The sequence below is a fragment of the Eulemur rufifrons genome, chromosome 21 (assembly GCF_041146395.1).
Source record: "Eulemur rufifrons isolate Redbay chromosome 21, OSU_ERuf_1, whole genome shotgun sequence".
NCBI lineage: Eukaryota > Metazoa > Chordata > Mammalia > Primates > Lemuridae > Eulemur > Eulemur rufifrons.
In genome coordinates this window covers 25,408,895-25,424,360 of record NC_091003.1, presented here as the reverse complement: position 1 = coordinate 25,424,360, position 15,466 = coordinate 25,408,895, and the positions used below count along the sequence as shown (strand labels likewise).

Sequence of the window (15,466 nt, the reverse complement as noted above, 5' to 3'; positions counted from 1 at the left end):
AAGCATGGTGGCGCGTGCCTGTAGTCCCAGCTACTTGGGAGGCTGAGGCAGGAGGATCGCTTGAGCCCAGGAGTTTGAGGTTGCTGTGAGCTAGGCTGATGCCACAGCACAGTAGCCCAGGCAACAGAGCCAGACTCTATCTCAAAAAAAAAAAAAAAAAAGGATATTCACAATATTGTGCAACCATCACCACTGTATATTTCTGGAACTGTTTATCATCCCAAACCTTATGTAACTATGTAACTATTAAGCAATAACTCTCTGTCCCCCACCCCTAAGCCCCACCCCCAGCTCCTGGCAACCACCATTCCACTCTCTCTTCCTATGAATTCACCTATTCTAGTTACTTCATATAAATGGAATCATAAAATATTTGTCCTTTTATCTGACCTTATTCACTTAGCGTATTAGTTTCAAGGTTCATCCATGTCATAGCATGTGTTGGAAATTTCTTCATTTTTAAGACTGAATAATATTCATTAGGTGTATATATAACATGTTGTTTATTCATCCATTGATGAGCATTTGGGTTGCTTCTACCTTTTTGCTATTGTGAATAATGCTGCTGTGAACATGGGTGTACAAATACCTTGTTGCCGCCCAACCAAGTTCATTTGCCTGCTGCCCAAGAGGAAGTCAACACTCTAAGTCAGCAGGCTTTACAGAGAAAGGGTCTTTATTCCACATAGCATAAGTGGGGAGACGGGAGAAATTTCTCAAATCCACCTCCATGAGAACTTGGGAGACGGGGTTTTTAAGGATAGTTTAGCAGGCAAAGGATTAGGCAATTAGATTTGTTAATTGGGGCAAAATTATAGGGGTGTTGAAATCATCTTCCTTGTGTTGTTTCAGTCCCTGGGGTCACAATTCCAGTTGAGTTGGTTTCTTGGTACGATCTGGGTGGGTCAATCAATCCGCTGGAATGAAGGCCTGGCAGATATCTTAAAACCTACCTTTAGCCTTCAAAAAAATGATGTTATCTATGGAGAAAGTTAAGAATCTTTATGGATACCAGCTATGGGGAGAAGTTAAGAATCTTTATGACCACCAGCTTCGTGGCTCCGGAGTGGCAAGTATAGAGAAGCAAACAGGGGGATGGTGACTAATTATTATCATTATTTTTAGCTAGGCCTTTACCATAGTTCTCACCTTGTACCCCATTATTGAAGGGCAGTTTCAACCTCTTCAAGACCCTGCTTGCAGTTCTATCGGACATGTACCCAGGAATGGAATTGCTGGCTGGTATGGTAATTCTATGTTCAACTGCTTGAGGAACCACCATACTGTACTCCAAGAGGCTGCACCGTTTTATATTACTACCAGCAATTTACAGGGTTTTCAGTTTCTCCATATCTTTGCCAACACTTATTTTCCTTTTTTAAAAAATAGCCATCTTAATGGGTGTGCAGTGGTACCTCATTGTGACGGGCATCATTTCTCCACCTGAAAGTTGTAGGGGGCAAGTATGACCAGATCACATGGAGATGCTATCGTGGGTTAAATGTGGATATATACACAGGAAAGGGATTTAGAAGGATTTGTATCAAGCTGCTAACCAAGGTTGTCTGAGTGGCTAAGATTGTAGAAGTGTACTTTGTTCTTTATCTGTCTTCTGATTTGTTTTTTCTTTAATAATCACATATTGTTTTTGTAATTAGGAAACAACCTGTTGATTATACTGTTCTGTTACCTCAGTTTATTCAAAGCCACAAGTTAGCTGCTGATCAGTGGATCATAGCCTACTACAAGGAAATAGAAGTGCTGTTCACGTGCTGTTTGGTGTTCTACTGGACTCCCGTGACGTGGTGATTACATATAACAGTGTTTAGTGAATGAGCTTGAAACAGAACCAAGCCCTGCTAACTCAGTGGACAGACCTAGGGGCACCCACACCCCACAGGGAGGCAGCCTGGCTGAGCAAGCAGCTCGGCAAGGTGCCGGCAGGCTCCAAGCACGGCGCGTAAGTGTCAGGGCGGTCTTCTCTGATTTCTTTGCTTATCTGTGTTTTCTTACTTCTCTAAAAAATACACTGTTGCTAATAATAAGGAGAAATGTTTGAAAACAAGAGGTTAGTAGGGATAGATCTGAAGGAAACAGGATGGAGGAAGCAGGTGAGTGCCTGATGTTCTGAAGCTCTATCTCAGGACTTGGTTTGGATAGTTTAGTCTGTGGGGAGCCCAGAGTGTGCATGACCCGGGAGCAGTATAGTGTTTGACTGTGGCTCTGGTCACTCTGTATGTGACCAGTACTGCATTTATTTTAGTTTATTTTATTTTTATTAAATTTTTTTAAAATTTCAGAATATTATGGGGGTACAAATGCTTTGGTTACATATATTGCCTTTACACCACCCAAATCAGAGCTACAAGCATGCCCAACCCTCAAACATCGCACATTGTACCCATTAGGTGTGAATTTACCCATCCCCTTCTCTCCTCTTCCACCTCCCCAGTGCCCTATGAATGTTACTTCCATATGTGCACATAAGTGTTGATCAGTTAGTACCAATTTAATGGTGGGTGAGTACATGTGGTGCTTGTTTTTCCATTCTTGTGATACTTAGAAGAATGGGCTTCAGCTCCATCCAGGATAATGCAAGATGTGTTAGTTCATCATTGTTTTTTGTGGCTGAGTAGTACTCCATGGTATACATATACCACATTTTATTTTCTTTTTTGCTTTTTTAAATTTTTTTTCCCCAAACACCAAGTTTGGACATATACTACATTTTATTAATCCTCTCATATATTGGTGGACACTGGGGTTGTTTCCACATCTTTGCCATTGTGAATTGTATTGCTATGAACATCCAACAGCAGATCTCTTTTTTATAGAATGTCTTTTTTTCCTTTGGGTAAATACCCAGTAATAGAATTGCTGGATTAAATGGTAGTTCTATTTTGAGTTTTTTGAGGTATCGCCATATTAATGTCCATAGAGGTTTTACTAGTTTGCAGTCCCACCAGCAGTGTAAGAGTATTCCAGTCTCTCCGCATCCACACCAACATTTGCCATTTTGGGACTTGTTGATAAATGCCATTCTCATTGGAGTTAAGTGATATCTCATTGTGGTTTTGATTTGCATTTCCCTGATGATTAGAGATGTTGAGCATTTTTTCATATGTTTTTGGCTATTAGTCTATCTTCTTTTGAGCAGTTTCTATTTCTCTCCTTTGCCCACTTTTTAATGGGCTTGTTTGATTTTTTTCTTGTTGATTTTCCTGAGTTCTATATAGGTCTAGTTATCAGCCCTTTATCGGATGTGTAGCACATAAATAGTTTCTCCCATTCTGTAGGTTGTCTATTCACACTAATGATAGTTTTCTTGGCTGTGAAGAACCTTTTTAATTTGATCAGGTCCCATTTATTTAATTTTGTTGTTACTGTGATTGCCTTTGGGGTGTTCTTCATAAATTCTTTGCCTAGGCTGATGTCTGTAAGAGTTTTTCCAACATTTTCTTCTGGAATTCTTATGGTTTCACGCCTGAGGTTTAAATCTGTTATCTTTCGTGAGCTGATTTTTGTGAGAGGTGAGAGGTGCGGATTCTGTTTCAGTCTTCTACATGGGGTTATCCAATTTTCCCAGCACCATTTATTGAATAAGAATTCTTTTCCCCACTGTATGTATTTGTTTGCTTTGTCAAAGATCAAATGACAATGTGAAGATGGTTTTATGTCTGAGTTCTCAGTTTTGTTCCATTGGTCTATGTCTCTGTTCTTGTGCCAGTACCATGCTGTTTTGGTTACTGTTGCCTTGTAGTATAGCTTTAAGTCTGGTAAATTGATGCCTCCAAATTTGTTCTTTTTGCTTAAGGTTGCTTTGGCTATACAGGGTCTTTTCTGGTTCCATATGAATCATAGAATTATTTTTTCTAGATGGGTGAAAAATGTTATTGGTATTTCAATAGGGATTGCATTGAATTTGTAGATCACGTTGGGTACTATAGACATTTTAACACGCTGGTCCATGAGCATGGTGTGGTTTTCCATCTGTTTACGTCTTCTGCTATTTCCTTCCTGAGTGTTTCGTAATTCTCCCTGTAGAGGTCTTTCACCTCCGTAGTTAAATATATTTCTAGGTGTTTTATTTTCTTTGTTGCTACTGTGAAAGGTATTGAGTCTTTGATTTGGTTCTCAGTTTGTTGTTGGCATATATGAATGCTACTGATTTGTGTACATTGATTTTGCAACCTGAGACTTTGCAGAATTTGTTTATCAATTCCATAGTCTCATGGCAGAATCTTTGGGGTTTTCTAGATACAAGATCATATCATGATCAAACAGCAATAGTCTGACCTCTTCTTCCCCCATTTGGATGCCCTTAATTTCCTTCTCTTATCTGATTGCTCTGGCTAGGACTTCCAGCCCTATGTTGAATAGAAGTGGTGATAGAGGGCAACCTTGTCTGGTTCCAGTTCTAAGCAGGAATGCTTTCCATTTTTCCCCATTCAGTATGATGTTAGCTGAGGGTTTGTCATATGTGGCTTTTATTATTTTGGGGTAAGTCCCATCTATGCCTATTTTATTAAGCATTCTTATCATAAAAGGGTGCTGAATTTTGTCAAATGCTTTTTCTGCATCTTTGACAGGATCATATGGTCTTTGTTTTTACATCTATTTATGTGGTGAATTACATTTATAGATTTGCGTATGTTGAACCATTCCTGCATCTCTGGGATGAAGCCCACTTGGTCATGATGGATTACTTTTTTGATATGCCCCTGAATTCAGTTTGCTAGGATTTTATTGAGAATTTTTGCATCTATATTCATAAGGGATATTGGTCTGTAGTTTTCTTTTTTTGTTGAGTCCTTTCCTGGCTTTGGTATCAGGGTGATATTGGCGTCATGAAATGTTTTGGGGAGGATTCCTTCCTTCTCCGTGTTGTGTAATAATTTCTGCAGGATAGGCACCAGTTCTTTCTTGTAGGGCTGGTAAAATTTGGGCGTGAAATCATCTGGTACAGGACTTTTTTTTAAGAAGACTTTTTTATTACTGCTTCAATTTCAGTACTTGATATTGGTCTGTTCAGGAATTCTGTTTCTTCCTGATTGAGCCTAGGGAGGCTGTGTGCTTCTAAGAATTTGTCCATTTCCTCCATGTTTTAAAGTTTATGTGTATAGAGATTTTATAGTATTCATAGATGATGTTTTGTATTTCCATGGTATCAGTTGTAATTTCTCCTTTTTCATTCCTGATTGAGCTTATTAGAGTCCTTTCTTTTCTGCTTCTCATTAATCTAGCAAGGGGCATGTAAATTTTGTTTATCTTCTCAAAGAACCAACTTTTTGTTTTATTAATCTTCCATGTAGTTTTGTTGTTATTGATTTCATTTAGTTATGCTCTGATTTTGATTGATTATTTTTTCTGCTGGCTTTGGGATTGTTTTGCTCATCCTTTTCCAGTTCTTGGAGCTGATTCATTAGATTGTTGATTTGTAATCTTTCTGTCTTTTGCATGTAGGCATTTATGGCTATAAATTTTCCTCTCAGGACTGCCTTAGCTGTGTCCCACAGATTTTGATAACCTGTATCCTCTTTATCATTTGTTTCAAAGAATCTTTTGATTTCCATCTTAATTTCCTCATTGACCTGACTGTCATTCATCAGTAGATTTTTTATTTTCCATGACTTTGTATAGAGATGAGTGTTTCTGTTGGAGTTGATTTCTAATTTTATTCCACTATGGTCTGAGAAGATACATGGTATAATTTCTATGTTTTAAATTTGTTGAGACATATTTTGTGGCCTAGGATATGGTCAATCTTAGAGAATATCCCATGAGTTGATGAGAAAAACGTATATTCAGTAGTTTTTGGGTAGAATGTTCGGTAAATATCTGTCAGACCCCTTTGTTCTACAGTTCTGTTTAAGTCCATTGTTTCTTTGTTTATTTTCTGTTTGGAGGATCTGTCCTGTTCTGTCAGAGGAGTGTTGAAGTCCCTGGCTATTACAGTGCTGCTCTTTATCATTTTGTTTAGATCAAGTAGGATTTGTTTTATGAATCTGGGTGCACCTGAGTTGGGTGCATAAATATTTAGAATTGTTATGTCTTCTTGTTTAATTGTTCTCTTTACCATTATATAATGACCATCTTTGTCTTTCATTACTTTTGTTGATTTGAAGACTAAGTTATCTGAAATGAGAACTTCTACACCAGCTTTCTTTTGGTTTCCATTTGCATGGAATATCGTTTTCCATTCCTTCACCTTGAGTTTTAATGAATCCTTGTGGGTTAGATGTGTTTTCTGGAGGTGGCAGACACTTGGCTTGTGTATGTTTATCCATTCAGCCAGCCTATGTCTCTTCAGTGGGCAGTTCAAGCCATTCACATTTATTGAAAGAATTGATAAGTGGGATGGATTTCTGTTCATCCTGTTGAGTAGAACTTTGTTACTTCGTTTCCTCTCTTGAGCCATGGTGATATCTGGCCTTTGACCTTTAGCTTTTGGATGATTTTACACTGGTGAGTGTGTACTGTGCTGATCTGTGTGTAACTATGTTCTGAGTACTTCCTGGAGGGCAGGTCTTGTCTTGACGAATTCCCTCTGTGTGTGTTTGTCTGAGAAGGTCTTTATTTTTCCTTCATGTAAGAAACTTAGTTTTGCCGGATTCAAAATTCTAGGCTGAGCATTATTCTGTTTGAGAAGACTGAGAATGGGGCCTCAGTCCCATCTGGCTTGTAGGGTCTCAGTTGAGAAGTCTGCAGTTAGTGTAATGGGTTTTCCTTTGTAGGTTACCTGCTGCTTTCACCTTATGGCTCGTAGGAGGCCCTTTTTTGTGTTTGTTTTATTCAGGCTGATGACTATGTGTCATAGTGTCTTCCTCTGTGCAATGAATCTCTAAGGAGTCTTTTTAGCTTCTTATACATGGATAGCTAGATTTCTAGCAAGGCCAGGGAAATTTTCTCCATCATTCCCTCAAATAGATTATCCACCCCTTGTGTATTTTCTTCTTCGCCCTCAGGGATGCCTATGATTCTTATGTTAGGCTTCTTCACATAATCCATATTTCTTATAGGCTTTGTTCTTTCCTCTTATTTCTCTGCTCTATCTCTGCGACTGACTTGTTTAATCGAAAGGTGTTGTCTTCAGTCTCTGAGATTCTTTCTTCTACCTGATCTAACCTGTTCTTAAGGCTTTCCGCTGTATTTTATAATTCCTTGAGTGAATTTTGCATTTCCAGAAGTTCTGTTTGATTTTTCTTTAATATTTCAATTTCTTTAGTTAATTTTTCATTCATTTCCTGCATTCTTTTTGTGATCTTTGTGTTGGGTGTCCATTTTATCTTGCAGTTCATTGAGTTTTCTTACAATCCATGTTCGAAATTCTTCATTTGTCGTTTCAGTGTTTTGATTTTGGTCAGTATCCATTGCTAGAGATCTGGTGTTCCCTTTTGAGGGTGTTCTTTTAGTTTGATTCTTTATACTTCCTGAATTCTTTCGCTGACTCCTTCTCATCTGAAGTAGCTGTTGCTTCTTACCTTTGGATTTTCTGTTGCTGAGACAGTGACACACCCAGTTTAGTCTCCGAGCCAATAGGTGGTGCTTGAGGGTGAGAATCAACCACACCCTGTATGATGAGTCAGTAAATGCAGTAAAAGGGCTGCAAATTGACCTCCCTGTCAGTAGGTGGCACTTGCTGGGAGGAGCAAGCTGCAGTGTTGTTTTGGGGTCCTGTAACCAGCTCTAGTTCCTCTGGAGAGGCACTCTAGTGCCTCAGTGGTGGGTGGGGCTCTGGGTCTTCCAGGTGTGTCCTTATTCTCTACCTCAGTGGTGGAGTGAGGTGGAGCTGGGGAGTGAGGCTGGGCGAGGCTGGGTTGGGTGGGCCTGCACTCAAGCTCCACAAATCATGTTAGAGGGGTCAAAGGTCTGTTCTCTGCTTCTGGGCAGAGCTGCCAGGGAGGGGCTGAAATGGCTCCACTCAACCAGAAAGTCTGCATCTGGGGGTGGGTCTGTCTGAGACCCGCAGTTTGGCAGCCTGGAGCGGGCCTCACTCCTTTCTACCCTCCCCTGTTCCACAGTTTCTCCCAGGCCTCTGCCAGCAGGCAGAGCGTCAGGCCAGCTGAGCTCCCCCACAACTGTGATGCTGGCCGGAAGGTTCCCTGCCCAGGATCCTGCCCTAAGCTGGGAGCATGGCCCTCCCGTGGGAGGAGGGGTGCCCCACCAGCACGCTGCAGCTAGGACCTCCACACACTGCACCTCACGCCCCCCAGCACTGCGTCTAGTTGGTGCTGCAGATCCTAGAAGGAACGGGAAAGTGTGCACTGGGCGGCAGGGAGGGTCCCGGGGGTGTAGATATTGAGGGTGAGATCGCTCAGCCAGGCGGCGGAGTTGCATTCTTAGCCCAGAAATTACTTATTTAAAGATAACATTAAGCCTCATCCAAATTCTTTCCAGGAATGTTTATTGGTTTTTAAATGCAACCCCCAACTCCTAGTTCTGCCTTTAACCTAGTAGAGAAGTCTTGTGAACACAAATAGAATATGTTACTTTCAGGTCTCATTCTGACTGTTCCTAGATGGAGGGCTGAGCTCATCGAAGAGGGTCTGGTAGACATGAACCCTCACTCTGATCCTGCCACAGAAACCCTAGAAGAACGTGATCACTGAAAAGCCCCGACAGTGACCGGACTTATCCCAGTTACAAGGGTTTGTGGGGCCTTGGCCTTTCTCACCCGCCCGACTCCATGGCCACGTGGGCCAGGCCTGGCTCTGCAGTGTGGGGGGACGGAGCCTGTGCAGAGGGCCTCAGACGACTTGAAGGACGGCAGGGCTGCTCGCACCGCAGTGCAGCTGCTGCCTGGAAGCCTGGATGTGCGAGCTGGTTCCCGAGCTCTGCCCTACCCTGGGGGCACAGTCGAGCAGCTGCTCTTAAAAAGTTACTGCCACCAATCAGGCTTTCTTACTGATCACGATTTCGTAGGTTGCGGATGCCATGCTGGGAAATCAGATGTTCACTCACTACGATCGGGCCCACGTTGCCCAGCTGTGTGAGAAGGCAGGCCTGCTGCAGCGGGCGCTGGAGCACTACACTGACCTCTACGACATCAAGAGGACCCTTGTGCACACGCACCTCCTTAATCCCGAGGTACGTGCGCCCCCAGGGCACTCCCACTGTGGCTGGTGTCTGTGCAGTGGTCAGCGCCACATGCTCCTGCGTGTCTGCCTGTTGGTTACTGTGAGACCGAGCCGTGAGCCTGTCACTGCCCTGACCTGCCTGCTTCACTACAAAGCAGTTCTGGGGCAGCCACACAGGTTTGCCTGCCTGTGGCGTGGCTGGGCCCCATGTCACCGTTCTTTCCAGCGTCCACCTTTGACTTGATCCAATGGCAGGATAGAGATAACCTTTTAGCACTGACAGCCTGGCAGGGCTGTCTGAAACCATTAGCAAAAGCTGAAAATAGTGGTGGTGTTCCAGTCTGCAGAATAGTTTGGTACCAACTGGGGAATGTTCTGGGATGGACAGTTTAGGTCAGCGTCTCGTCCCAGGTTTACTCCTTGCTCCTACTTTTTCCCATGATGGATAGTTGCTTTTCAGTCCTTTTAAGTGAAAATTCTTTTTATTTTTGACCCTTGGGGCAGTGGGGGGACAATCCAGTTATTTTCCAAGTGTTGTCAGTATTTAAGGTGGTGTGCAGCTGTGGACAGACTCTTTCTTATTCCCAGTGGCTTGTCAGTTTCTTTGGCTCCTTGTCGGTGGAGGACTCTGTGGAGTGTCTGCGTGCCATGCTGTCTGCTAACCTCAGACAGAACCTGCAGCTGTGTGTGCAGGTGGCCTCTAAGTACCACGAGCAGCTGGGCACGCAGTCCCTGGTGCAGCTCTTTGAATCCTTCAGGAGTTACGAAGGTAAACCCTGCCGCCTCTGGCCGACCTCACCACGCAGCTGCGCCTCCTTTCTGAGGGGTTGCAGTCTGCTTGCCCAGCTTCAAACAGCCTTCCCGCAAAGCCAGGCAGGATGCAGCATTCACCTCACTTCCTTAGGTACTCAGTAGATGGCAGAATATTACTGCTATCTCGTGTGTATTACTCAGCTTCAGTAACCTTTCTGGCGTTTCGAAGGAAGATATCAGGTGGGTTGGCATTGGGCTGGGGAGACTAGAATCTCCTTTGTATCCCTGAAGACTTCGTGGAACCCTGTGTGTCTGTGCTGCACAGTCTGGCCAGAATCCATCTCAAATCCCATGCTGAAGGTCCTGGGTACCAGTGACAGGGCCTGGTGTCTCGTCTATGCAGCCCTGAGAAGGAAGCTCCTTTGTCCTCTCCTAAGTGAGAGCCCCGTGGAGGGTCCATTGCTTTGTGGTGTCTCTCACCCAGTTGGTTACTGGGGCTGACGAGGCTGACCTGGTTGCCTTCCTTTGCCTTTCTGTGGGTATCTCACCAAAACAGTGTGCTACGGTGAGGGTAGGGGTGGCTTTGCTGGGGACAAGTAGGGGAAGTCTGGCCTGCCCAGGACAGAGGTTGAGCGTGTGTCCAGTGGGGCATCCAGCCACCGTGTGGTGTCCAGGGAGCTGGCCTTCTCTTCCAGGGACACCCCTGCAGCAAAGGCCCAAGCAGAAGGCGGGGTGGGGCTGGGAAGGGAGCGGCAGCAGAGTGGGGTCACAGGGAACCGTCAGCTTCAGGGCTGCCCATTCCCTTCCTGTTGGCAGAGTCTCACGGTTACAGTTAAAGGCCTCAGCAGGGAGCATGGCCTTCTGTGTCCTATCCTGTTGTTGTCACTGGTATCTCTGGGCTGGCCCCTGTAATGATGAGCAACATCATTAGCCTCTGTTGAACAATGTCCTCTGTGACTTGGCTCAGGGCTCAGACGTGGTGGCCACGTCACCGTCAGTTCCAGGTCAGGTCGCAGCCTCCTCGTGCGGAGGCTCCTGTTGCAGCCATTGCTTATTTTCTCTGTCACTGGCGTGTCTTTTTAGAGCGGCAGCCCCTCAGCCCTCTCAGGTTACCGCAGTGGGAACTGCTCTTAAAGATACATCTGAGGTGAATCTGTGCCCCCAAAGGAATTCCACATACACCAAAGAACCAATAGTTTACATCAAAACATCCCAGGTACCCCTCCCCAATGGTAGAAATCTGACTAGCTATTTGCGGGAGACGTCAGAGCAGACAAACTTCATATAGATCATGAGTTCTGAGTGGGCCGTGGGTACGTGGAGAACGGAGCAGGGTTGTCATGGCTGGGTCACCACAGGAAGGCTGCAGCCGCTATGGAGAAGGAAGGTGGGTGTTTTTGAGGGCAGAAATGGAGCAGTCTCTCCTCACAGGCCTCTTCTACTTCCTGGGCTCGATCGTCAACTTCAGCCAAGATGCAGACGTGCATTTGAAATACATCCAGGCCGCCTGTAAGACGGGGCAGATCAAGGAGGTGGAACGGATATGCCGAGAGAGCAGCTGCTACAACCCGGAGCATGTGAAGAACTTCCTGAAGGTGCGTCCAGCTCCTCCTCCTCCCATGAGCTGCCCTCACTGATGGCAGGTGGGCAGACCCTCAGCGTGACTTCCTAAGGCACAACGCTGCACGTCTCATCACGGCACCCTTAGTCCCCAGCAACGGTCTCCACTTTATGGTTTAAAGTTCTTAGAACCTGTCTATCATTTTAAGAGCCCTTTGTAGAAAGAAGCTTGAGACTGTGCTCTTAACTCTGTGGCGTGTGCATGGAAGGAGTTAGGCTATCGCTGCCAACATCTCAACTGCGCCTCTGTCAGTGAGGGGGGGCGAGGCTACAGGAACACATGGGCCACTCGGTGGGGGGCAGGAAGGACAGGAAGCCTGCCTCTTTCTCATCTGGCAGCGCTGGGTGGCCATGGAGGTAAGTGGGGTGGCTCTCCTTCCTGCCATCCTTCAGGGAGCAGGCTGATGGCTGCTTCGCTTCAATACATCCTGGAACGTTGTCTTCCCAGCCAGTGGGAAGAGGGACGAATGCAGAGGAACCTGCACGGGTGGTGGTTATGGGTGAGGCCTGCAAGTGGCAGATGACATTGTGGTTCACATTCCCTTGGAGGAAATGAGGTCACGTGGTCACACCTAAAACTTCAAGGGAATCTGGGAAATGTAAACTAGGGCTGGGTCCAGATAGGGGGAGGTGTGATTGTGGTGGCCTGTGTCAGTCCTGCCCAAGGCCTGTCACTGTCGGAAACAGTGCACAGTGTGTTTCCGTGGCCTGTGGCTGCTTGTCTGAAAAGGCCACCTTTACCACAGGTGCGCTGTTCTGTGCAGCTGCCTGGCCTGTGTTGGCTTTACACATAACGAGCTGCTTGTTGTATCCCAAAAGATATCCATATTTAGGATGTTATTGCCAAATGGAACAGTCTTTAACCAAATAACATTACCTTTTCCCTCTTGTTTCCCAAAGCAAACACGGCATCCCAAAATGACCGCGTATCTAGAACAAAGTCTCATTCTGAGTCTCTGGTTCTCTCTGCTGCAGAGGCAGCTCCGTGCCATGCTGGGTTGTGAGCCCTGGGGTCTGGCTCTGGCATCTCCACTCCTGACTTGTTCTGTGCATTCTAACCCTCAGGAGGCCAAACTCACAGACCAGCTTCCCCTCATCATCGTGTGTGATCGGTTTGACTTTGTCCACGACCTCGTCTTGTATTTGTACCGCAACAATCTGCAGAAGTACGTCGAGATTTACGTGCAGAAGGTACTGCTGGCTCCTGGGTGGGGCAGTCAGTGGTGACAGTCTGCACCTGCTGAGCTGCCTCTGCCTCCGGGACATCTGGAGACCGTCAGTCTGAAGGGTGGTGTGTCAGTCTGCTCAGGCTGCAGACTAGGACGCCACAGACGGGGGCTTGGTTAATGGAAAGTGATTTCTTGCACTTCTGGAAGCTGGAAGTCCAAGATCAAGGTGCTAGCAGGGTTGGTGAGGGCTTTCCTCCAGGACTGCGGACGGCTTCCCCACTGTGTTCCCACATGGCTTTTCCTCTGTGCATGAGCACTCCGGGTGTCTCTTCCTCTTCTTATAAGGATGCCAGTTCTATGGGATTAGGGCCCCATGCTCAACATTAGCTACCTCCTTAAATGCCCTCTCTCCAAATAGAGTCCCAGGGGGAGTTAGGGCTTCAACAGGAATTTTGGTAGGACACAGTTCAGTCCTACACAGGAGCCCTTTCAGGGTTTTACCCACACTGTTCAAATCCTGGGGGGCTTCTAACAATGGCTTGTATGTGCAGCACTGAAGTCGCTACCCTGACTACTGCAGGTCAACCCTAGCCGGACCCCAGCTGTGGTTGGAGGGCTGCTTGATGTGGATTGCTCTGAGGAAGTGATTAAAAACTTAATCATGGCAGTGAGAGGACAGTTCTCTACTGATGAGCTGGTGGCCGAAGTAGAAAAAAGAAATAGGTATGGTATCCTTACCTGGTGTCTTCTCTTGCCCCTGAATTCTAGTGTCTCTTGTTAAGTCTCTGATTAATTCTCCAAGATGCTTTCATGGTTGGCCTCCCGGCCCCAGGACCATCTCTGTGGCTGGTCATTCATGTACATCTTAGATCTAGTAATGAGTGATTTGCTATTGGTACTGAAGACCTTGGGGAAAAACTTAACAATTGAAATCAATTTGGAAACCAGGTCTTTGCTGATCTCTAGAGCAACCTAAAGTTAATGGAGAAATTTTGTTTCAAGAAGCAAACCTCAGAGCCCAGGGGTTGCCCTGGAGATTTCAGGTGGTGGCCTGGAGACTTACGGTACCTTCCTTCTGTCAAAGGCTCAAGTTGCTGCTTCCCTGGCTGGAGTCCCGGATTCAGGAGGGCTGCGAAGAGCCTGCCACTCACAACGCACTCGCGAAACTCTACATTGACAGCAGTAACAGCCCTGAGCGCTTCCTGAGAGAGAATGCCTACTATGACAGCCGCGTGGTGGGCCGGTACTGCGAGAAGCGGGACCCACATCTGGCCTGCGTCGCCTATGAGCGGGGGCAGTGTGACCTGGAGCTCATCAAGGTGGGCAGCAGATACACTTGGCTGCCCGTGCTGCACTGGCCTCGTGGGTCAGGGCTTCGAATTGTGCCTGTGGGGGCTGATCAGGGCTCTCTGGCCCTGGGGACAGTGGGACATGAGGGCATTTCCACAGACTCTATTTCCTTTATAATTCTGAGCCCTTTTGGGGACCTGTTCCACAGTTTATATGTATCATGTCTGTGGGCCTAGTTGGCCCAGATCCAAACCATCACTCCTCTGCTCATAGTCCTCGGTGTTACCTGGTAACTTGCCAGCGAAATGAAACTTCTTAGCTTGACCCATGAGCTTCTCTGTGGACTGCCACCCCCACCCCTGGCAGCCCAGCCGCCCCTCCTGTCACCCCACCTGGAGTGGCCTGCAGGTCCCTGGGTGCCTCCTGCCCCCTACACAAGCCCTCCCCCCACTGTCCTGGCTGACCTCTCGTCCAGGTCTCCTGCCTGCATCTGCCCAGGCTTGGATCTACATGTATGTAATTACATTTTTAGGTTGAACCATAATGAACCATAATGAATACTTAACCATTTGACCTAAAAATACAGCATCTCGTGGTTGAGCATGTTTGTTCAGGTGTAAGCTACTCGTAGGCAGTTGGCCTGCTTGTCCCCAGCACCTCGGCGTGTCTGAGCATGTGCTGTACCTGCTGGGCAAGGTGTGTGTGAGGCGTGAGCATGTGGAGTTGAAGATGGAAAACAGTGCCCCAGCTTCTCAGCTACCCTAGTTTTTGGACACTGACCATGGAGGTGACGAGGCTAAGTAGACATAGCCTCTCCACTCACAATCTCTGGGGGAACTAGTGTTTGTAAAACAGGGACTTTAGTTTATTTGATACCAGTGAGCCACTCTCTGGCTTTATACACCACCCTTTTATTAAAGCACAGCTAAATGGTCTCTGAGATCTTAGCACTTGTCTATACTGAGGTGATGTGTCCTTTTAGTGAGGCTGAGTATAGACATGAAGGAATTGTTCACGAAGGTGTACTCCGTCCAGAAGAGCGCTGCGGTAGGATTTGGGGGCCAGGTGCCAGTGCGACTGTCACCACGCCAGCCTGGCCACCTGCACTGCATTCATGACATGTGCGTATCACTCAGCCTTCAGCCTGGCATGTGGTACTCAGTAGATAAGATTCTCACCAGAACTTAGCAAGTGGCTCACACATTGGAACTTTCCAGTGGACAACTGGCATTTGAAAATCTGTTATTACATTCAGAAAAGTGTCTCAAGATCAGTCACTGGAGGCATATTTTAAAGTTTTTAGGCCTTGAAATGTTGCAGTGTATGTGCTATTTTGTACCAGTTCTAGGCTGTTCTGTTAACACTTTAGAGATGGTTTAAGCTAGCTACACATGAGTACTTAAATTTAAATTAACTAAAATTTAAATTAGTTCCCTGGTGCACCCTGCATTTTAAGCATTCAGTAGCCTGCTGTGGCGAGAGTGGCCGTATCAGGCAGCACAAGACAGCACGTCCGTCAGTGCCGACAGTCCCACTGGCTGGAGCTGAGCCCCGACC

General features: G+C 46.1%; 1 protein-coding gene across 1 annotated transcript in view; it reads left to right on the top strand.

Annotated features, from left to right (window-relative positions):
* Positions 1-15,466, top strand: part of CLTCL1 (clathrin heavy chain like 1) — an 88,938-nt gene that overhangs the window by 38,742 nt on the left and 34,730 nt on the right. The window contains exons 11-16 of the mRNA XM_069497050.1: positions 8,923-9,087; positions 9,666-9,846; positions 11,262-11,425; positions 12,516-12,641; positions 13,200-13,342; positions 13,704-13,938. Of these exons, the coding sequence (XP_069353151.1) occupies positions 8,923-9,087; positions 9,666-9,846; positions 11,262-11,425; positions 12,516-12,641; positions 13,200-13,342; positions 13,704-13,938 (1,014 nt within the window). The remainder of the gene's footprint in view (positions 1-8,922; positions 9,088-9,665; positions 9,847-11,261; positions 11,426-12,515; positions 12,642-13,199; positions 13,343-13,703; positions 13,939-15,466) is intronic.